The sequence below is a fragment of the Mytilus californianus genome, unplaced genomic scaffold (genome assembly GCF_021869535.1).
Source record: "Mytilus californianus isolate M0D057914Y unplaced genomic scaffold, xbMytCali1.0.p SCAF_5, whole genome shotgun sequence".
NCBI lineage: Eukaryota > Metazoa > Mollusca > Bivalvia > Mytilida > Mytilidae > Mytilus > Mytilus californianus.
This window is the reverse complement of record NW_026262701.1, coordinates 11182660-11206184: the sequence shown is the minus strand read 5'-3', so window position 1 is coordinate 11206184 and position 23525 is coordinate 11182660. Positions and strand designations below refer to the sequence as shown.

The following is a 23525-nucleotide window of genomic DNA, read 5'->3' as shown; positions in this document are numbered from 1 at the left end:
TCTATGTTTATTTGAAAAATGTTCATCAAGATGTCAGGTGTGGATATCAAATTGATCAGAAATACCTTGAGTAAATTTAAGTTCAAGTCGCCTTAAGGCAAAATTATTTGTAAACGGCCATCTTGGATTGTAAAATAGCAGTACGCAATCGGTCTAGTTCTTTGCTAAAATCTGCAAATTTTGGGACAGATTGGCAATTAATGTGTAAGACTGTTTATTTAGATAAAGAAACATTAGTGATTTCTTGTATTATTTTCAACTCTTGTAATAAATACCAATTATTTGTGTTTGTTTGATTAAATTTTTCAATTTAGCCATATAAGGGGAGATAACTCTTATAGTAAAAATTTTATACTGGAATGTTAATGAAATTTTCATTTTTTACTTTTAGCAAAATAACAAGTTCGGTGACACTATTTTTGTTTTATTTTCTTAAAGCATATTGTAAAACCTATCTTCTCATATTTCATTTCAAAATTCTTTTTCATAGATTTCTTTTTATTCACCAAAAAGTGTTTTTTCATTTAAAGCTATGCAAAATTGATTTTTGCATGACTTGTAGCTTGAAAAATAGCACTGTCACCCATACTTTTTATTATATTTTTGAAAAAAGCATGGCAAAGCTACATTTTGGCAAAGTATAATAAAATTCTATTTGAGGAAATATATATATTGATACACCTTTAGCAAGCTGTTTCACCAAAGCATGATTTCAATACTTTAAAATATGTTAAAATAGCTATAGATAGAATAAGTATTTATCTGACACTTGCAAAAATTGTATGAGTTGTGGTGTAAGTTTTTATGTAATGAAAGGTTTATAGCAAAAATGCCTGAATTTTCATAAATTTGTGGAACAGGTCAGTTCAATTGAAATTTTATCAAAACTATTTAAAAAAAATTGTTATTTGTTGAAATCAACACTGCTCACACGAAACAGCTAAAGTCAGATTGGCTAACATAAAATTTGCCTGACTTCTGCCTGAGAATGGTTTTTCAACTAAATTCAGATTTTTTCGAGATTGAAAGAATTAAAATGTTTTGTTTGTCTTCAATTTAGAATCATGTAATGATAAATCCAGTCAATAAACAAGGTGATCTACCACTGCATATAGCTGTTAAAACACAAAACCTAGACACTGTCAGGAAACTCTTAAAGGCTGGAGCTCTTGTAAACATCAAAAATAAAGATGGTGGAATTCCATTATTTTATACCAAGGTAAGAACAGTTACAGCAAATTGTCAAAATCCTGGATAACCCTTTTATTTGAAAATGTCACATTGGGTCAAGTTGTAGGGTTAGAAAATTTACATAATCCAGTGATTTATGGATTTAGGGATGTCATTGGGTTAGACAAGTAGGTCACAATAAGAGCTGGATCATACGACCAACATAGTGAAACGAGGGGAACATCTGTTAAGCAATTATTGATGATGGTTACTCAGATATTCAAACAAATTCAACCAATAAAGCATCACATTACTATGTTCTAAAAAGGCCCTGAGGAAAACACTGATTACCGTACTTGTCAATAAAATCATTTTATTAAAAAGTTTCAGTAGTGCATGCATGGTATATTTATTCGAAATTTATTCGGCTGCTCTACTTCAAAACTTTGATCAAAGGGAAATAACTGAAATGAAAATACACATATATTGCCTTTATATTCTTCTTTAAATAACACAATGCAATTTTTGTCCCCCACCACAATGGAGAAGGAGGTACATAGAAATTCCAGGTGTCCAAGCATCCCTCCATCTGTCTGTTTGTCTGGTTTGGTAAGCCATGCCTCTATTTCAATTTCTTGATGGATCTTTATGAAATTTATATCAAAGGTTTATATCAGCATGTCTCATACGACTTTGATTATCAGTGCCAATCAAATTTATGGGAGTTATTGTCCTTGGAAATGTACTTTTAATAAGAAGTTACATTTTAAGCACTCTGGCACTTACTTTGCATGAGCGATCTATGTGACATTTATATAAAAGGTTTATATCAGCAATGTCTCTGATGAGTTTGATTATCAATGCCAATAAAATTTAATTAGTTTCTGAGATCTTTTCCCTTTTGTTCTTACTCAGTGGAATAGACAAAAAATTCAGTACAAGAAAACCACTTCACTCTTAAATGATGGTATGATATAACAATAAAATGCTCCACTGGGCGCAGCTTGATACCCTGAACAGTTGGGGCAAGTATGGACACAACATTCAAGCTTGATACAGCACTGAATTTGGATTGTGATTAAATATTTGACATAGCATAGGTTTCTGACACAGAATGAATGTGGTCTAAGAACTTAAAAAATTTTAATTTACCTATTCAAACCATATCATTATTATTTGCTTTTATATATAAATCAGAAATAACCAATTCAAAATATAAAATTTTAAAGGAAAAAAAAGGAAAAAAAGGAAAAAAAAATCCCCCCCCCCAAATTTTTTGAACCCCCTTATGATTCATCACACCCAAACTCAATCCCAGCTTTCCCTTTCTGGTATTGTACCTTGCAGTACAATTTCAGAGAGATCCATACAATTGAACACAAGTTATTGTCTGGAAACTAGAAAAATGCTTGTTTTTTTGGCCCCTTTTTGGCCCCAAATTCCTAAACGTTTAGGGCAATTACCCCCAAACTCAAACCCAGCTTTCCCTTTGTGATATGGAACCTTGTAGTACAATTTCAGAAAGATCCATACACTTACACACAAGTTATTGTCCTGAAACTAGAAAAATGCTTGTTTTTTGCCCCTTTTTGGCCCCTAATTCCTAAAATTTTGAGGCAATTACCCCCAAAATCAATCCCAGCCTTCCCTTTATGGTATGGTACCTTGTAGTACAATTTCAGAGAGATCCATACACTTGAACACAAGTTATTATCTGGAAACTAGAAAAATGCTTATTTTTTGCCCCTTTTTGGCCCCTTTTTCCTAAACGTTTTGGGCAATTACCCCCAAACTCAATTCCAGCTTTTCTATTGTGATATGGAATCTTGTAGTACAATTTCAGAAAGATCCATACACTTACACACAAGTTATTGTCATGAAACTAGAAAAATGCTTGTTTTTTGCCCCTTTTTTGGCCCCTAATTCCTACAATTTGGAGGCAGTTACCCCCAAAATCAATCCAAGCATTCCCTTTGCATGCTTTGTGATATGAAAACTTGTGGTACAATGTCAGAGAGATCCATACACTAACACACAAGTTATGTCTGGAAGTTACAAAAATGCTTATTTTTGGCCCCTAGTTCCTTAACTGTTTGTACCATAACCCCCAAAATCAATCCCAACCTTCCTTTTGTGGTATTGAACCTTATGGTAAAATTTCATAGAGATCCATTCACTTAAACTAAAGTTAGAGTGCGAAAACCAATGTGTCTTCGGACGCAGACGCCGACGTCATACCAATATACGACCGCAAAATTTTTTGCGGTCGTAGAAAAAACAAACTATTAACAAAACAATAATAAACATTCTCCTATGGTTGCGGTCTGTTATCTTTTTCTTGCATGAATAGATATTTCTCATATCACACTGTAGGGAATGTGGTAAAAAAAAAGTGATAAAAAATTGCATTAATTTGATTGGATTATTCAATATCATAAAACAATATTACAACTTTTCCATTGGCTATTTCGTTAGGTCATTGATGACTTTCTTTATGTTAAAATGATGTACATTTCCTATATGGCAATAGAGATATGTGATTTCTTCCCATTCTATACAAAACACTCAAAGTTTTCACTTGAAAATCTTGTTTCTGTCAAATTTTATTACATACTGAAGCGACAAATAGTTCAAGATAAAATTAAATTGATCTCTTGCATGAGAATTAGCTTACTTGTGAATGGTTTTGTGTATAAACTTCAAGTATACAACAGAGTACATGTCACAGAATGATAACAACTACTGAGTTATCTTGCTTTGTAATTGTCATTTCTAAAATAATGCTTCCTTACTAGTCCCTGATGATGAATTTGACATTATCAGTCCCTGATGATACATTTGACATTATCAATGCTTACGTTTTGATTAAGGTAATGGGTTCCTTCATGAACTTTTAATTCCATTAAATTAACTTTGATTTGAAATGAGGATCTTTATCATTCTTTAATGAGGTTTTGACAGTTGATATCTTCAAGTTTTGAATGCAGCATTTCAAAGTAGACTTAATCTTCTTATATCTATTAATTGAAATCGCCACTGTCTCAAAAGTACAATTATTTGTGACAGAATTAGATTCTCCTAATAGACGTTAAGAATTTACAACCACACTTTAACTTTATAGAAATTTGTGATCCTGCATACATGGATATCCTTATTGGTATAAAATGTAGGTAAATTGTAAAATCAGTCTAATACCACTGCTCACTCAGATAGAATCTTTGAACATTAATGGATTCATTGTAGAAAATTTACATGTGACCTGATCATGTGTTAGGTAAATGTGTGTCTAAATCTTTATGGTAAGCTTTGGTAGCTGAGTGGTCAGAATTTTTCAACTATTGTATCACTAGCCTGTCAACACTGAGGTTGTGTATTGGAATCTTTATTGACTAGGATTGTCAGTTTTCCTGCCAAAGGCTGGTGGTTTTCTCTGGGCACTCTGGCTTCCACAAACAATAAAAACTGCTGCCATGATATAGGCAATAATGCTGAAGTGGCCTTAAACACCAAACAATCAATAAATCAAGCTAAATCCCTACAAATGTGGTTTCGAATGCATAACATATTTATAAATGTTTTGAGTCATTTACCAAATTTTCTATCTTACTTTTAATCATTGTTAAAAAAATGTTCAATTGAAAATTGACATAATGTTATTAATGTAATTAACAACCAAATGAAGATAAAACCAAAAGTTTTTTTGAAATAACTGATTTAAAGAAATAAAAAAGAAATATTTATATTAGATTATCTACCTTTGTTTATGAAATTTCTGTTCCGGTGGAGGACAAGTTCCCAATGGTTAACAGTTATTGTCTCCTGACATTATACGAATAACCAATGCTTTGCATAGATATCATCATACTGCTCTATTGACAAATGTTTTTATTTCATTTGTAGAAAAAATGTTTTATAGGATTAAGACAGGGAAAGCTGAGTTGTTCTGTATTTTTTTAAAAGACATAGTTGGAAGATTCACCTTGGGGACATGATGTCATTGCATCATGACATCCTTGTAGTTAGAAAAGTAATCGTTTTCAAATTGAACAAAATCACAGCTTGTTTTTTAATTCAAGTTTCTTGCATGGAATTAAAAAATTAAATTTCAAAGTAATCTATCCTCCTGCATTTCTAACATATATGCAACTTAGTCTGCCATTACTTAAAATCACATAAGTTCCCCTAAACTTTTGTATCACAGTTAAATAAAGTTGACATCATAATTAAAAAGTAATTGTTGCACGACATTGGTTCATGTCTGTCTTATTTATTTTTCGTTAATTGTTTTGTTATGAATTAGGCCGTTAGTTTTCTCAATTGAATTGTTTCATATTTTTCATGTCGGGGCCTTTCATGGCTGACTATACAGTATTGGTTTTTCTCATTGAAGGCCATGCAGTTGTCTCTAATTGCTTACATCCACTGCATTTGAACTTGGGTTGATAGTTGTCTCATTGGCAATCATACCACATCTCCTTATTTTTATATCAGAAGTTTAATCGTAGCAAGATCTAGGGTCAATCGGAGACAATTCAGCCAAAAGTGTAAGTACTTATTTAGGGCCAAAAATAGAAGTTAAATTGTTTAATGTTGACTACCTACCCGCCTAAAATGCTAAAAGGCAGCCTACCCGAAAAATTTTATGACACAAATTTTTTTTAATGATTTTTTTTGCTCTTTTGTCGTTTTCGTGTCTAAAACATGTATCTTACATTGTTGGCAAAAAAAAAAAAAAATCCCTACCTTCCTACCCAACCCTACAAGGCAAGGTAGGCAACATTAAGCTAAGATTTTTTTTTTAATGGTGGCTTAGGATATACTACAATTTGATTCTATGCTAATACCACAATGAAATTATTTTCAAAACTATGTAACCTAGTAATGTTAATCTTCCTGATGATTGTTTGATTCTGCAGAGTGAGAACCACTAGGATCGACAGCTGTCTCACACTTTTAAAAAAATTGGTTAGAAAACATATTCTAATCTCATAAACATAAAGTTAATCTGTTGAGTGATAGGTGACAAAATATTTCTGTAGGCCAATTACAACTTAATTTATAGTGTTATTACCATGCTGAAATGTCACAATGTAATTAAGTTAGGGTTTGTTTATGGCTTCATTTGAAATGTAAATCTCATTTTAATTCACTTTCCTACGTAATTAGATTTTACAAAACACTAAGCAAAGTGAGGGTTTGGTTCTTGAGGAATAACTCGGTCAAGAAACTAAATATTAACCAAAAAGTAAGACTATTGTGTGTGATAAGATTTCATGAGGGAGTTCAATGTCTGCTACACCACAGTTCACTTAAAGGCATTTAATGACAATATCACTGAATGAATCAGAAAGAAATATTTTGCAGTATTTTAAGAAATGATTTTGCTAATGTAGCAGTGTACTATTTGTAAATAAGTTATTGCTTTATTGAGGCAAATTTGCTGTATAAAGTCAATAATTTTATTGACTTTGAAACCCAAACTTTCTATTGCTGTAAATATGCTAATGAGAGATAGGAAAACTCTGTGAATACAGACATATAGGTTTTTGTGATTCTAGTAAAAAGTTTGGTTGATTATTATTAGGTAGTTATTACAAGAAATCATCTTAAAAAATATGTCATTTTCTCCCTACCCAATTTACCCCCAACACTAATTTGATATAGACTGGTCATTTTTAGCTCACCGGGGCCCAAAGGCGTTTGTCGTCGACGTCTGTCGTCGTAAACTATTTCAAAAATCTTCTCCTCTGAAACTACTGGGCCAAATACCTTCAAACTTAAACTAAATGTTCCTTAGGGTATCTAGTTTATAAATTGTATCCGAAGTTTTGATCCATCGACAAACATGGCTGCCATGGCTAAAAATAAAACATAGGGGTCAAATGCAGTTTTTGGCTTATATCTCAAAAACTAAAGCTTTTAGAGCAAATCTGACATGGGGTAAAATTGTTCAATTGGTCAAGATCTAACAGCTCTGAAATTTTCAGACAAATCGAACAACCCATTGTTGGGTTGCTGCCACCGAATTGGTAGTTTTAACAAAATTTTGCAGTTTTTTTGTTATTATTTTGAATATTATTATAGATATATATAAACTGTAAGCAGCAATAATGTTCAGCAAAGTAAGATCTACAAAAAAGTTATTATGACCATAATTGTCAATTGACCCCTTAAGGAGTTATTGCCCTTTAAAGACAATTTTACACAATTTGTTCATCAAGTTTGCTAACATTAAAAATCTTCTCCTCTGAAACTACTGGGCCAAATACCTTCAAAAATTAGCTAAATGTTCCTTAGGGTATCTAGTTTATAAATTGTATCCGAACTTTGTATCCATCGACAAACATGGCCGCCATGGCTAAAAATAGAACATAAGGGTCAAATGCAGTTTTTGGCTTATATCTCAAAAACTAAATCTTTTAGAGCAAATGTGACATGGGGTAAAATTGTTCAATTGGTCAAGATCTATTGGCCCTGAAATTATCAGACGAATCGAACAACCCATTGTTGGGTTGCTGCCACCGAATTGGTAGTTTTATCAAAATTTTGCAGTTTTTTGTTATTATTTTGAATATTATTATAGATATATAAACTGTAAGCAGCAATAATGATCAGCAAAGTAAGATCTACAAAAAAGTTAATATGACCAAAATTGTCAATTGACCCCTTAAGGAGTTATTGCCCTTTAAAGACAATTTTACACAATTTGTTCATCAAGTTTGCTAACATTTAAAAATCTTCTCCTCTGAAATACAGGTGAGCGATTCAGGCTCTTGAGAGCCTCTTGTTATTGAATCTAACTCAATTCGATTGGATAAAATTATTGCTTCACCTTTACCTCCTCACAAGTTGACATTTTTCTTGTGTGATATATATATATATGTCAAAAGTTTTGACATAGTACACATGTAGGAAAATTTCAAAGTTTGAGTCAATTTATGAAATTTTATTATTTTATAATTGTGTTACATTTATGGTTCATCTGAATCCCCAATTTTGAATTGCAGGCAACAATGTTGAGGCATTCCAAAATTATATTTGATTTCCTATTAAATTCAACATGCATGTGCTTCCCATGAAAATATCACAACACCGATAGGAAATCAGAAGAAAAGCTCGATTTAACTAGTAATTTTATTGTTGTAGAATAAACATGTAATTATAAGAATAAAACACTATAGTTATGCCTCCGCCCAAGCGGAGGGGGCATTAAGTGTTACCCTTGTTCGTCCGTCGTGTATATCCCCAAAATTGGTTTCCGCTCTCTGACTTTAGTTTGCCTCAACCAAATGTTATAAAACTTATACAAAATGCTTATTACCAAAAAAACACAGATCAAGTTCGAAATTGGGTGGTGTCACTTTTACCATTCATGAGTTATGCCCCTTTATAAACATAAAAATTGCTGAATTTTTCGTTTCCGTTCTCTAACTTAAGTTTGCCTCAACCAAATGTTATGAAACTTATACACAATGCTTATAATCACAAAACGGTCTTAACTACGTGAGTTCTGCATCTGTATGTAGAAGCTGACTCATGCATATTTACAAGTGTGGGCATCTGTGGCCCATAGATACATTCTCCATTTATTTAAGTTTGAAATAATAAGATATTAAAAGTACAAAACAAATTTAGCATTTTGAATAAAACATGATAGTTTTTAGAAATATTGTAAGGTATATTAAAATCAACATTGTACAGATGAAACATCTTAGGTCACATAACATTATCTAATATTATTTCATTAGATTATTGATTTTGGTATTTTTTGAAACAGCTCTTAATAAAAAAATCAAAAAAAATTGACAGCTTGTAGGAAAACTGATCAAAAGATATGTTATTTGGATTGTTAAGGGATTGATTTTTGTGATATTCAATTTTTATAAAAATGCTGCTTACTATAACTTCATGGATAGTCATTTTCTGGTTACTACTATAATTACTATTTTTGGGGTTACACATGGTACATTTTTTAATATTTTATTTACAGAGATATTAGTTTACTATGAAATTTGATTTCCTCTTTCACAGTTTAATGTTTCACAAACCAATTTTGCACATGGAAAATCCACAAAACAAATTGCAACCAAATGTTTATCATGATTATTGGTAATTAATAAGGAAAGATATTTACTTCGGATATTAACCCAAAAGTTCATGCAAAAGTTAATGCTGAATACATATAAAAGTAACAAAATGACCAAAGCATGACTGCCAATAAATGAAATAACCATCATGACTATTAGAAAGTAATTATGTTAAGAAAATTATTTCCTGAAGATATATAAATGTTTCATTTGATCTCCACAGTTCTTTGTTGAAGTATTCATATCATCTCCTACTAAAGTGATCTTGACTGAGAATATAGATAGATAAAGTGAACTTCAGAAATAATTTTTTTTTATCACAATATTTTTGTAATGAACAGATACCTCATCAGTGGTTGTCTTATGTTGTATCTAATTGTTTTTTGGTATTTGGACAATTTGCAGTTCTTGCTGATTACAGATCTTTGATAGTTTCTGTTCAAATTTCTTTACAACTTTTTATAACTACAAGTAATTTAGAGCTTGTCATTATCTAGACACCTGTTTGTTGTTGAAGACATTGTGTTGACCCCTGTTGTTGGGTTGCTGTCTTATTGATGTATACCTACAATTCCTTATATTCATATTATTAGTTCCAGGGTCTCGTCTTCGAACTTTTGCTTAGAGTCAAGATGGTTCTTTCTTTCTATATATATTATAACTTGAAAAATCTGAGCAATTTAGAGCTTGTTTTAGGGAGTAGGTATTTGTCTTTATTTGAAGACTATATATTAACCTCTAGACGTCTGTTTGTCACGAAAAGTCACCAGTGTCTGAACAGAAAGTTGATGAACCAGGGTTATGTCAAAGAACTTCTCGTCCTTTTTCTAAAAAAGTTCATTGGAAGATACCAAGACCTTGTTAATAAATATGCCGTATAAACTTCACAAATAATACATGATGGTCTTGAAGTATAGACTCTAGGTACTGACTTTGTTTATCATCTAAATCATGTGTTATATTGTTATTTTTATTTGTCTTTGTATATTTTAACATTTACTGTTTAGTCCATTTTTGGCATATACTTTTGGTGTGGCTAGGTATTTATACATCCCACCATTGTGTTATTGTGCTATGGTCATTTTTGTATTCTTGTCTTTCATTTTTGCTTATGTTCTATGTCTATAGAGTGTCTATATGCCTTTTTTGTTTTTCTTTGTTGAAATAGTTATTTGTTTTTATAGTGATTATGATTATAACACAATGTTGACTGCTGAACCCCTATTTTTGACATTTTTACCTATTTTGTCTGTTTGTTTTGCTCACACATCATTGTCATTATAATGTAATGCTATATGACTGTCATACAAGTGAGAGGTTTAGCTAGCTATAAAACCAGGTTTAATCCACCATTTTCTACATAAGAAAATGCCTGTACCAAGTCAGGAATACGACAGTTGTTTTCCATTCTTTTGATGTGTTTGAGCTTTTGATTCTGCCATTTGAGAAGGGACTTTCCGTTTTGAATTTTCCTTGGGGTTCTGTATTTTTGATATTTTACTTTTATTTTGTCATGTTTTGTATATAGGTAGTTTTTCTCACTTATGTATACCACAAATCTCCTTTTTTCATGCTAATCATAATATAATTCTAACAAATGAGGATTATATGGAATTTCACTGCAGGGTGTCAGTCTATTAGCTGAATAATGCAAGATGCTTGTAAACATCCTTAAATTGCCACGTATGAGATTACAAACAGATAAGGCTACAAATACATGGTCATACATTTTCAGCATGTCAGATGAGACCAGTCATTATTACTGAAGTAGTTCCAGTACAAACAACAAAGCACAAGGGAAACTGGTCATTGGTCATGTCTAGAGAAGTTGTTTATTATTATTAAGGTTTATCTAGCAGACATTTGAATTACTTGTTTGTCCAAACATCTTTATATGTCTACATCAGTCACATCTTTGCTAGCCAGAGTTATAATTATTGAATATATATGCTGAAAAGAAAATAATCAACATGTGTTACTGTGTTCATAAGAGTACTTTCTACAGTGTCGTCATTAAGGATTTTGTAACAATATTTTCCTTGCTTTCATACAAATAACAGTATTTATACATAGTGTATTCATTTGCACTTCTGTCTTACATAAGTCTTTTTATATTGTTATGTTATACCACTGTTTCAGGTTAGGGTGAAGGTTGGCGCCTGTTAAAACGATTAAACCTGCTGCAGTTTTATGCACCTGTTCTAAGTCAGGAGCCTGTTGTTCAGTGGTTGTCGTTTGTTGGTGTGGTTCATAAGTGTTTCTCGTTTCTTGTTTTTTATATAGATTAGACTGTTGGTTTTCCTGTTTGAATTGATTTACATTAGTCTTTTCGGGGCCCTTTATAGCTTGCTGTTTGGTGTGAGCCAAGGCTCCATGTTGAAGGCTGTACTTTGACCTATAATTGTTTACTTTTTACACATTGTGACTTGGATGGAGAGTTTTCTCATTGGCACTCATACCACATCATCTTATTTATATAATCAGAAAGTTTTGTCCTTTCACAATACTAATTGCTAAATAGTTTCACCCAGTTGCAGTTTGAATAGCCTCTATAGATTGATCAACTGGTAGTGATGTGAAAAGGAAATATTTCAAATAAAAACGGCAACATTTTATATAAATTCATAGACTCATCTCATTCTGTAAACTGAAGAAAATTTGGAGTATAAATTTGTTTTTAGGGCAATTTTTTTCTTATCTTGGAAACAGTTTTATTATCATTCCTTAACCTTGTATTTTCTTACTAACGGCTTGCAGGATGATTTGAATTCATCATTTGTAATGGAAACCTTCACTTCATAACAAAAATCGTTAGTTTTCTTTAAAAAATTATTTTTTTTAATTCTTAAGGACTAAGTAAAATAATTGCTAATAAACCCACTGAAGGTATTCTTATCCCTTTGGTGCATGTTATCTTTTATATTATCTTAGCATCATTTAGTTCTGTTTGCATCATGATTAGATAACCTTAAATGAATATTTTAATGTCTTCTATAGATTCCCCCAACCACATATAAAAATTATCAATATTCTTAAAAGATATTGATTTCTTTAAAAATTTTAAAAAATTTATTTGCATAAAACAATAATTTGTTAATATCAAATTGTTTTTTGTTTTGTTTAAAAGACAAAAAAAAAGAGTGAAAAGTTATTTATATTAATTTTAACGGAGAACATTGATGTTTAGCAGTAATTTCTTATGAAAGTACCAATCTATATCAGACTTGTAGTAGCATGGACAGTTTATGAAATAAAATGGGGCTAAATTGAACACTATCAATACTCTTTCGAGTCTTGACCTCATATTTAATCTGATTGAGGTTCACTTTCTGAAGTTTAAATGGAAATTAAGACTGTCTGTACAGTTTTAAATCAGACCAGGTGAAGCTGAAATATTCCAAACTACTGAAAGACCAAAAATCAAAATATTCACTGATTCATGGTATGATGAATGCTGACTTAATTTCACCAAATTTCTATTAGATGTTGTCCCTTAGAAACCATATGTGAGAACTGAAGGTATCTCTACTTTCTGCAAAAGCTTACAGAAATGTGTTAGTTGTTTTATATGCAGCTCATGAGGCTAGTGGGATCAAGAGATGTCCATGTTGTATTGTGGCTATAGTTTGGGATAAGATTGGTCAACTTTAAGTAGTACTTTAGGACACTAAATATCTCAAGCAAGAACAAACATGTTTACATTGACAATGTTAGAGAGTGCAGTCTCAGTGGAGAAATTAGATTTAAAGTGATGTTATACAGGATCTGTCTATCTTTACACAGTTCACATTTGTTTATGTATTTTTCCAAGGAAATTTTCAGGCATCAAGCTGCTATTTCAAGGAAAGTAATTCATTTGAATAATGTTTTTTTCATATAACCAATATTGAATCAAGCTATGATCTGTAAAATGCTTCAACGTTCGATAGATAGAAGTAGCATGGACTGTCACTGTAATCGGGTGTCAATAGGTTTACTTCAATAGATATGTCTGTCATAGGGTGTAATCACGATTCAGCTCAATTCACAAACTTGTCATAATTGTCAAAACTCTGTTGTAAGTTTTGGAATATGTACTAAACAAACTGTTTATCAATTTATATTATAATCTTTAAGGAAATGTAATAAGAGATATATTCATAAGTTATTGAGTATGATTAACTTTAAAATGCTGGGTTATATAAAGGATATTTGTGGGAAACCTCAAGGTATAATATCCATCTTGAGATAAATTGTTCCTTACAATTGGATTTAACTCACTGGAACTAGTTTTACTGAAATTCTCCCTTGCACTTAATTAAAAAATATATTTATGTTACAAAGTTTCTTGTCTATGTTTGTATAAAAGTAGATTTGATACAAAATTTAAAATATGTACATCTTATCAATTATTTTTGCAAGATTAGAATTATTTTAGAGTACCTCAATTTTTAGTCCTAATTGAGCCCTTAGGAAACATCCCCTTTTTATGATGGCAGTTAGAACTCAATTTATACATTTAAAAATTTGATTTCAGTCAATTTTCTTCTTTGAAAACTTCGTGAAAAATTTGTATACAGAAAGCTCAGTTTAAAGTTGGATTTTGTCATGTTGGTTCAAGCATTGCTATCTGATTATGATAACTTGGAGATTGGGATTACTCTGACGTCTGATGGGCTTTAAGGATTCCACAGCCCCAGCAAGTTTGGAAAAGGCCATCAGAACTGTGAGCAATCTCTTGACTTTTTAATTAGTAGATAACTATATTGTATTTTAAGCTCCAACGGCATCAATTGGTGATTTGATGGTCACAAGTTAAGTTTACTGGAGACGCATTAGCAGAGCCAGTAAACGGGTATTTGCGACCATCAAATCACCAAATAATGCCGTCGGAGCTTAAAATACAATATTGTTATCTCCATAATCGAATGAAACTGAGAAAAAACAAGGTCAAATCATACATTTAAAATCTGTGATACGTCATCTGCGTTTGCACTTATGTTTTCACAGCATCAATTGTGATTTGAGGCCGTGAAAATTGGTGATGTTATCCAATCAAAATGATCATTACAAACAATGTTGCATTAAAATTTGTTTTTACTCCTCGGAATTTTTAATTTTCTTTTAATGTATAGGTATCTGCAAACACTTGTTATAGTACATATCATCTGCTTAACAAAAATGTATTTAGAAACATTTAACATTTTGTGTGATTAAAGAATGGATTTTCTTTGTTTTATTTGTTCATATGACATTATTTCTACTCAAATAGAATAGAAGGAATTAAAACTCTGCTGCATATCCGTTATGTCAATAATTGTGAAATGTTGCAATGTTCAATCTGCATCAAATGTCTTGTATAGTTGGTCTGTTACGTAGGAAGAATTACTTCATGTTAATTGATAGGAAAATCGCTAAATTTATTGTCATTTTTTTTCTTCAGTTTGACTTTAAAGCTTATATGTTATGAAGAAGGAATGTCTCTTTTCATTAATGGAAATAACCGAATAATTTGAATTAATGGATTTTTTGGCAATTTGTAAATTTATTACTGTGATATAGATTTTAGATGCATAGCTTGTTTATGAAAGGCTACATATAGGAACAAGCTATATTTTCAATAATACAGTTTCCTAACCTTTTATTTTGCAAGATTTTTATCTTTGTAGCAAAGTGTATGGCATCAGATGAAATCTTGGACATTTCAATGTTTTACATTGAATAACTTGTAAAAATACCTTCAACATATTCACAATTGTAAAATCACACAGCTTAAAATGTGAATTTAAAAAAAAAATAATTGAATTATTATTAACAAGAAAATTGGTTACTAATGTTCATCAATTGATATTTTCATTGTCTTTTTTTGACAATAAGTGTGTAATAATGATGTGAAGGTGTACATATAGATATGTAAGTCTAAAGATAAGTGCAATGATAACTGATAAAAGATATTGTATATACCAAAAAGATGAAATTATACCTAATAAAAAGACCAAATATTTTGGCACAACAAATGGCCTTCATCATTTTGGCTTTTGTTCATCCATAATATTTCAAGTGTGAAACAGCAAAATTAAAATCCCTCTGTTTTCCCCTGATCATTTTAATTATAAGAATGTAAAAAAAAATTGTAGCAAATCTGACGTGAACTCTGCTCGGATATTTCATTTTTTGTGTATCGATATCTGGACAGTCTGATCCTATTTGGTTACTCATTTTTTTTTTGAATATTTTGAGTTTCTTAAAGTTATAGTTGAGATAGAGTTTATATTTGTTGTCTGTAGAAAATGATTTGTTAACAATTCTGACACGTTCTCATATTTCATCAAACCATGATTTATGATTATTGCTGTTGAACTTTTCTTGAAAAGGTGAACATCTTTATTTCACAAGTTTTATGGGGAGGCTCTTTCAGGAAAATCAAAGGAAGGTGTTAGGAGAACATTAGAAAAACAAACCATCCTCAATCAAACTATTTCAAATTTTAAAATGTTTATCATTATCTTACAAAAGGAATACAATTGACAAATTGATTGATAACAATTGGGAGTTCGCAGTATTTTTAAGTTATGAGTATATTATCAAAATAAGCTGTAAATATATATCTATTTGTATAGCTTGATCCACGACAAGTGTTTATACCGATTCCAATTAATCATAGTTTATCTCTGATGATCCCAAGTGATCTCTTTGTTTGCACAGAAAAATAGTTAATTTCCATGAAAACTTAAAGAAAATATCAGAATAATCTGACAGGGATTAGCCTGTGATGGAAACTTTCATTGAAATTTATAAGATCTGTGGAATTATAATTTCAACAAGGATTTTATGTAATTAGGTGTAATTGTAACATAATTACTTAGATATTTGTTTGAAAGTTAATTGATGAGTAGCATTGATTGTATTAAGTCCTGAAATTAGAAATTTAAAGTAGGAGGATTAAATAGAACTGTAATTTGACAGTACTAAAACTGCTAATACAGCAAGATTCTTCTATTATAAAAACATAAAGTTTTATTGATAAATGAATAGGATTTTAAAGCCTGGTCAATTGATTAAGTATTGAAATATTATTTGTATTGTCATCAACTTCTAAAAAAAACATATTTGACTTAAAATTGTCATTTTACCACACAGTGAATGGACAATGCAATTCCTTTCAAACTAAATAATTTGGGAAAGTAAGGTCCAAGATGCATCCTTACTCGAAACTGGAAGTAATCATCATAAAGCAAGTGGTTTATACTCATAAAACCTGACATTCAGTCCCTGAAGCTTACTTACAAAGTTTATACTCATAAAACGTGGCATTCAGTCCCAAGCTTATTTGCAAAGTTAATACTCATAAAACGTGGCATTCAGTCCCAAGCTTATTTACAAAGTGTGTATCAAGTCAGTCAAATGAAAGTCTGTTTCTGCTACTGACAATTGTTTGATTTAAAACTTTTTTTTAGAATTTGGTCATTTGGACATATTATTTTAGAATTAAGCCATATGGACATATTTATTTTAGAATTAAGTCTTATGGACATATTATTTTAGAATTAAGCCATATGGACATATTATTTTAGAATTAAGCCATATGGACATATTATTTAAAGTTAAGCCATATGGATATATTATTTTAAATGTATGTTGATCTGTTTGATAAATTTATTACTTTTCTATATATACCCACAACAAAATCAGACTAAAAAGAAATAAAGTTCTGAAAATTTGTTGCTACAGATTGACTCTTATTACCAAAATATAAATTTCTAAAATGGCAGGTGTTTAAAAAAACTTACTGCACAGTCAAATGAACATACTAGAATTAGTTGTAAAGACTGTTATACCTTCAAGATGGCATACTCCATTACATATATAATATTATACATGTAGCAGAATCAATCAGCCTAAACATGACTCTTTATACACCCAGCACTGCTAAATAGATACTTCATAGTTCTTATTGTTTCCAAACTCTATAGACCATAACTTTTATGGATTTACCAGTAAGCTATAAGGGAGCAATTTTTTTTCCATTAATTTGTCATGAATTCCCTGATGATTATTTTAGAGTCGATTTCAAGAAGTGCTTCAGCTTTTAGAGTGATCTGGGACCAAAGGTCTACAAATTTGCAATTAGTTATGTAAATACTTATAAATGTTAATATTTAAATAACTCTTTTTGGTAATTATTTGCACTTCCCACATTTTTTCCCAGATCCCACTTTATCCCACATCCCAAAAGCATGTCACCCCTCTCTTTGGACTTGAAGCAGTCATCAAATAATCATAGATGTTGACAGATCATAGAAATGTACCACTCATGTTGTAACATTGTCAAACATCAATGTTTTGGTTAAAAATTGTAAAAAAAAATGCACAGCTTTTGATCATTTGGGGAGGGGTTACACATATAACCCAAAAGGGGGGAAGGGGTGTGTGTGACATGGTACTAAGTAAATTTATTGTACAGATATCTAAAGCTAGATGTAATGAAGTGATATTATTTTTCTTATTTGTTAATATGGAAAACAAATGGAAAAAAAGCAACAAATAAGGAAGTAAAATGAATAACAAAAATAACTCCAAGGTAAATTAAAAAAAGAGAAGTCCATAAAAACTGTAATTATATTGTGTCCCAGTATTTGTATTTAAATGAAATTTCACATTGCATTAGTCATGTTAGCTTTGACAAAAACAATAAAAATGAAGGAAACTGAAAGAGTGGTTAATTTTCATGGGAAATTATCACTATATCCTTTAGTCATGAGAAACTTTGTGTACTGGTTTTTAGGTTATCACTATATCCTTTAGTCATGAGAAACTTTGTGTACTGGTTTTTAGGTTATCACTATATCCTTTAGTCATGAGAAACTTTGTGTACTGGTTTTTAGGTTATCACTATATCCGTTAGTGATGAGAAACTTTGTGTACTGGTTTTTAGGTTGTTTCTATCAAAAACTCGACTATTACTGAACCAGAAAATTATTTCATACAGGAAAGCTTGAGATATATTTAAAGTGAATTGTGAATTACTAGAAATTATGACGTTTTTCTGCTTATTTGAAAATACTTAAATAGTTAAAGATGATAGAAGAAAAATAATTTGATAATGTTGTATTTCGTTTAAGCCTTGTCTGCATATTATTTTATTATCCTACTAATGTCTAAATCATAAGTAGTCATCTATTAATTTATGGTTGCCAAAAACTCGTAGCTCTGAAAAAACCATAAAGAGAATCTGTTGGTGATATGTACGTCACCAGGACATTCCCTTTAACAGACACTGACTGATATTTCTTATTTGTGTGAATCAGTTCATTTATAGTGTCACTCAAGGGCTAAACAGGATAATGGTCCATCCTAGTGGTGTTTCAGACAAAATCACTTTATGTTAGAATGATATATTGTTAAAAGTCAAGAGGCCAGGCCTTGAACTATTATATTTTACTGAAAATAATGAGAACTATTGGATGTTATACTGATAAAAACAGCGGTCTATTCCTGTTCATTTTAATTATTAATTACACTATTGCCATTTTCTTTCTTTCACTGGTTCTATTACCTTTAACATTTGTATCTCAAGGCATTGTTGGCCATTAGTTGGAGATGTCTGGTTTGAAAAAAGACATTAAATTGATGTATCTTACCCAGTGGCATATTTTCTAGTTAGTAGACCTATGACAATGGATTGACTAAAGAACAGTTTGTATGGGATAATCATACAGATCACTTAATTATATCTTTTGTGTAAGTTATCGTGGCTGATGATTTTTTTTGTGGTTAATAACGACATTATTGAAGGGACATACTAAATGTAGACTATGAATTTCTAAAGGCATTTTGGAATGATGTTAATCATATTATTTCCTATTAGTTTTGTTTTTTCCCTTAATATAAAAAGTAAAATAACAAAAATACCAAACTCCAAGGAAAATTCAAAACGGAAAGTCCCTTCTCAAATGGCAAAATTAAAAGCTCAAACACATCAAACAAATGGAAAACAACTGTCATATTCCTGACTTGGTACAGGTATTTCCTTATGTAGAAAATGATGAATGTTTTATATTTATCATCTCATTGCTATTACAGGGTATCTAAAATATATAATAATGAACATAAATTTTTTTTTTTTAAAGAAAAAAAAATAAACAACCCTGTTCATACGACATCATCAAGTTATAAATGAGAGATAATGTGGTTCTAGGCTAGGAATTAATTAGGGCCCCGCCGAATGGCATTGAGCAAAACCTTAACCATAGAGTCATCTTTCAGTAACTGCGAGTACTCTCAAATTGTACTTTCATGTTAATTTGACCTGTTGATACAATTTGTAATGTATTTTTGTTATTTAATGTTTACTTATTCAGTGTTATATCTAGTCTCACTATTTTTTATATATACCACCTTTAGTGTTAGTATGACAATATATTTTCACTTTTGTTCTCGTACTAGGAACAACTAAATTATTTATTTTGTAAAAATTATTTCCGTACTCCATGTATACTTTATAACAAAATTATTTTTATTTACCTGTGTAAGTTATTTTATTTGGTGGCATTTTGTCCAAGGTTATGGTTGTCTTTTTGATATTGTTTTACATCTAACCCCCTTGTTTTATTAATTTTGTATATACATTGTGTCATAGATCAAATTTATTCGTTCAGTGTATGTTCACTTGTTTTTGTTAACATGTCTTTTGATTGAGTTAAGCCATTTCAATTGATATTTTATAGTGTGTCTTTCTATGTTGCGATGTTACACTGTTGTTTCAGGTAGGGTGAAGGTTGGCGCCTATTAAAATATTTAAACCCGCTGCATTTGTTTTCACCTGTCCTAAGTCAGGAACCTGATGTTCAGTGGTTGTCTTTTGTTGATGTGGTTCTTAATTAAGTGTTTCTCGTTTCTCATTTTTTATATAGATTAGACCTTTGGTTTTCCTGTTTGAATGGTTTTATACTAGTCATTTTTAGGGCCCTTTATAGCTTGCTGTTCGGTGTGAGCCAAGGCTCCGTGTTGAAGACCGTACTTTGACCTATAATGGTTTACTTTTACAAATTGTGACTTGGATGGAGAGTTGTCTCATCGGCACTCATACCACATCTTGTTATATCTATCTATAAAAAGGCCTGACATGAAAAATATTCTTTAGCATTTTGCTCCAGACCAAAAGTTTGGAAAGCAAAAAAATATATGTGAAGAGCACAAATACAGAAAGGGTATAAAAAGACATTAACCTAAACTGTCTAAGGTCACCTTTGCTTTGTGAATTTGTAACCTTAGCTTAAGGGACAATTACATAATTTTGTGAGGTTTTCAAATATGAAATTGTCTTTGCTGATCCAGAAATACAATTATGTTTCTTACTACAAATATTATGCACAAACGTAATCAATTCAATTTCATCATGCTTTTGATTTAACAGTTTAATGACAAAAAGTGTAGCAATTCTTCTTAAATGGTTTTCTTCAGCTTAGTTCACTCAACTCAAATAGCCTTAAGGCTAAAGTATATTAACCTGCTGTCATCAATTGGAATTTGTTGTGTTCCATTATGCATTTTTATGCCCCCGCCATAGCAGAGGGGGCATTAAGTTTTACCCTTGTCCGTCTGTACGTCCTTACGTACGTACGTCCCAAAGTTGGTTTCCGTTCTCTAACTTTAGTTTGCCTCAACCAAATGTTATGAAACTTATAGAAAATGCTTACTACCAAAAAAACACAGATTATGAATAACTTATGACTATTTAATTATAATCTATTTTAAAGAAAATATTATTGTCATGTTATGTAGTTGATCTGTGTTGATGGCTGTTACGAAAGAAATATGTCTAGTTAATTTTGCAAATATTTTTCAACATATTGATATTTGATATTTAAAATATAGATAGGGATGTAACTCGATAATCCTTTTGTTTTGTTTTTTTTAATTGTTTTTTTCCCCTTCTTCTTTACTCTTAACTCCAATCTGTTAATTATCATTATTTATTTATTTATTTATTTATTTATTAACTTATTTTTTTTTTTTTTTTTTTTTCATCTTTTCAATAGAAAATGTAAAATATTTCCAATTTAGATGTATTTATAATAATGACACTGTATATATCTTATATGTATTATGTTGTATGTATGTCATGTATATGTTGTAATTGTTGGAAATAAAAAAATCAAAAGTAAAAAAAAAACAAAAAAAAACAGATTAAGTTTGAATTTTGGTGGCATCACTTTAACAGTTCTAGAGTTATGCCCCTTTACAAATGGAAAATTTCTGAATTTTTTCGTTTCCATTCTCTAACTTTAGTTTGCCTCAACCAAATGTTATGAAACTTATACTCAATGCTTATAACCACAAAACACAGATCAAGTTTGAATTTTGGTGGCGTCACTTTAACCGTTCTAGTTTTATGCCCCTTTTCAAATGGAAAAATTGATGAATTTTTCGCTTCCATTCTCTAACTTTAGTTTGCCTCAACCAAATGTTATGAAACTTATACTCAATGCTTATAACCACAAAACACAGATCAAGTTTGAATTTTGGTGGCGTCACTTTAACCATTCTAGAGTTATGCCCCTTTACAAATGGAAAAATTGCTGAATTTTTCGTTTCCATTCTCTTCCTTTAGTTTGCCTCAACCAAATGTTATGAAACTTATACTCAATGCTTATTACCACAAAACACAGATTAAGTTTGAATTTTGGTGGCTTCACTTTAACCGTTCTAGATTTATGCTCCTTTACAAATGGAAAAATTGCTGAATTTTTCGTTTCCATTCTCTAACTTTAGTTTGCCTCAATTAAATGTTATGAAACTTATACTCAATGCTTATAACTACAAAACACAGATCAAGTTTGAATTTTGGTGGCGTCACTTTAACCGTTCTAGAGTTATACCCCTTTTCAAATGGAAAAATTGATGAATTTTTAGTTTCCATTCTCTAACTTTAGTTTGCCTCAACCAAATGTTATGAAATTAATACTCAATGCTTATAACCACAAAACACAGATCAAGTTTGAATTTTGGTGGCGTCACTTAAATCACTCTAGAGTTATGCTCCTTTATAAATGGAAAAATTGCTGAATTTTTTTCATTTCTGTTCTCTAACTTTAGTTTGCCTCAACCAAATGTTATGAAACTTATACAAAATGCTTATTACCAAAAAAACACAGATTAAATTTGAATTTTGGTGGCATCACTTTAACCGTTCTAGATTTATGCCCCTTTACAAATGGAAAAATTGCTGAATTTTTAGTTTCCATTCTCTAACTTTAGTTTGCCTCAACCAAATGTTATGAAACTTATACTCAATGCTTATTACCACAAAACACAGATCAAGATTGAATTTTGGTGGCCTCACTTTAACTGTTCTAGAGTTATGCCCCTTTACAAATGGAAAAATTGATGGATTTTTCGTTTCCATTCTCTAACTTTAGTTTGCCTCAACTAAATGTTATGAAACTTATACTCAATGCTTATTACCACAAAACACAGATCAAGTTTGAATTTTGGTGGCGTCACTTTAACCGTTCTAGATTTATGCCCCTTTACAAATGGAAAAATTGCTGAATTTTTCGTTTCCATTCTCTAACTTTAGTTTGCCTCAACCAAATGTTATGAAACTTATACTCAATGCTTATAACCACAAAACACAGATCAAGTTTGAATTTTGGTGGCGTCACTTTAACCATTCTAGAGTTATGCCCCTTTTCAAATGGAAAAATTGATGAATTTTTCGTTTCCATTCTCTAACTTTAGTTTGCCTCAACCAAATGTTATGAAACTTATACTCAATGCTTATAACCACAAAACACAGATCAAGTTTGAATCTTGGTGGCGTCACTTTAACCGTTCTAGAGTTATACCCCTTTTCAAATGGAAAAATTGATGAATTTTTCGCTTCCATTCTCTAACTTTAGTTTGCCTCAACCAAATGTTATGAAATTATTACTCAATGCTTATTACCACAAAACACAGATTAAGTTTGAATTTTGGTGGCGTCACTTAAATCATTCTAGAGTTATGCTCCTTTATAAATGGAAAAATTGCTGAATTTTTTTCGTTTCTGTTCTCTAACTTTAGTTTGCCTCAACCAAATGTTATGAAACTTATACAAAATGTTTATTACCAAAAAAACACAGATTAAGTTTGAATTTTGGTGGCATCACTTTAACTGTTCTAGATTTATGCCCCTTTACAAATGGAAAAATTGCTGAATTTTTAGTTTCCATTCTCTTCCTTTAGTTTGCCTCAACCAAATGTTATGAAACTTATACTCAATGCTTATTACCACAAAACACAGAT

General features: G+C 30.8%; 1 protein-coding gene across 1 annotated transcript in view; it reads left to right on the top strand.

The window, feature by feature from the left end:
• LOC127703303 (ankyrin repeat domain-containing protein 27-like) overlaps positions 1-23525 on the top strand; it is a 68493-nt gene that overhangs the window by 39878 nt on the left and 5090 nt on the right. Inside the window, exon 23 of the mRNA XM_052207823.1 lies at positions 1061-1219. Coding sequence (XP_052063783.1) covers positions 1061-1219 — 159 coding nt within the window. The remainder of the gene's footprint in view (positions 1-1060; positions 1220-23525) is intronic.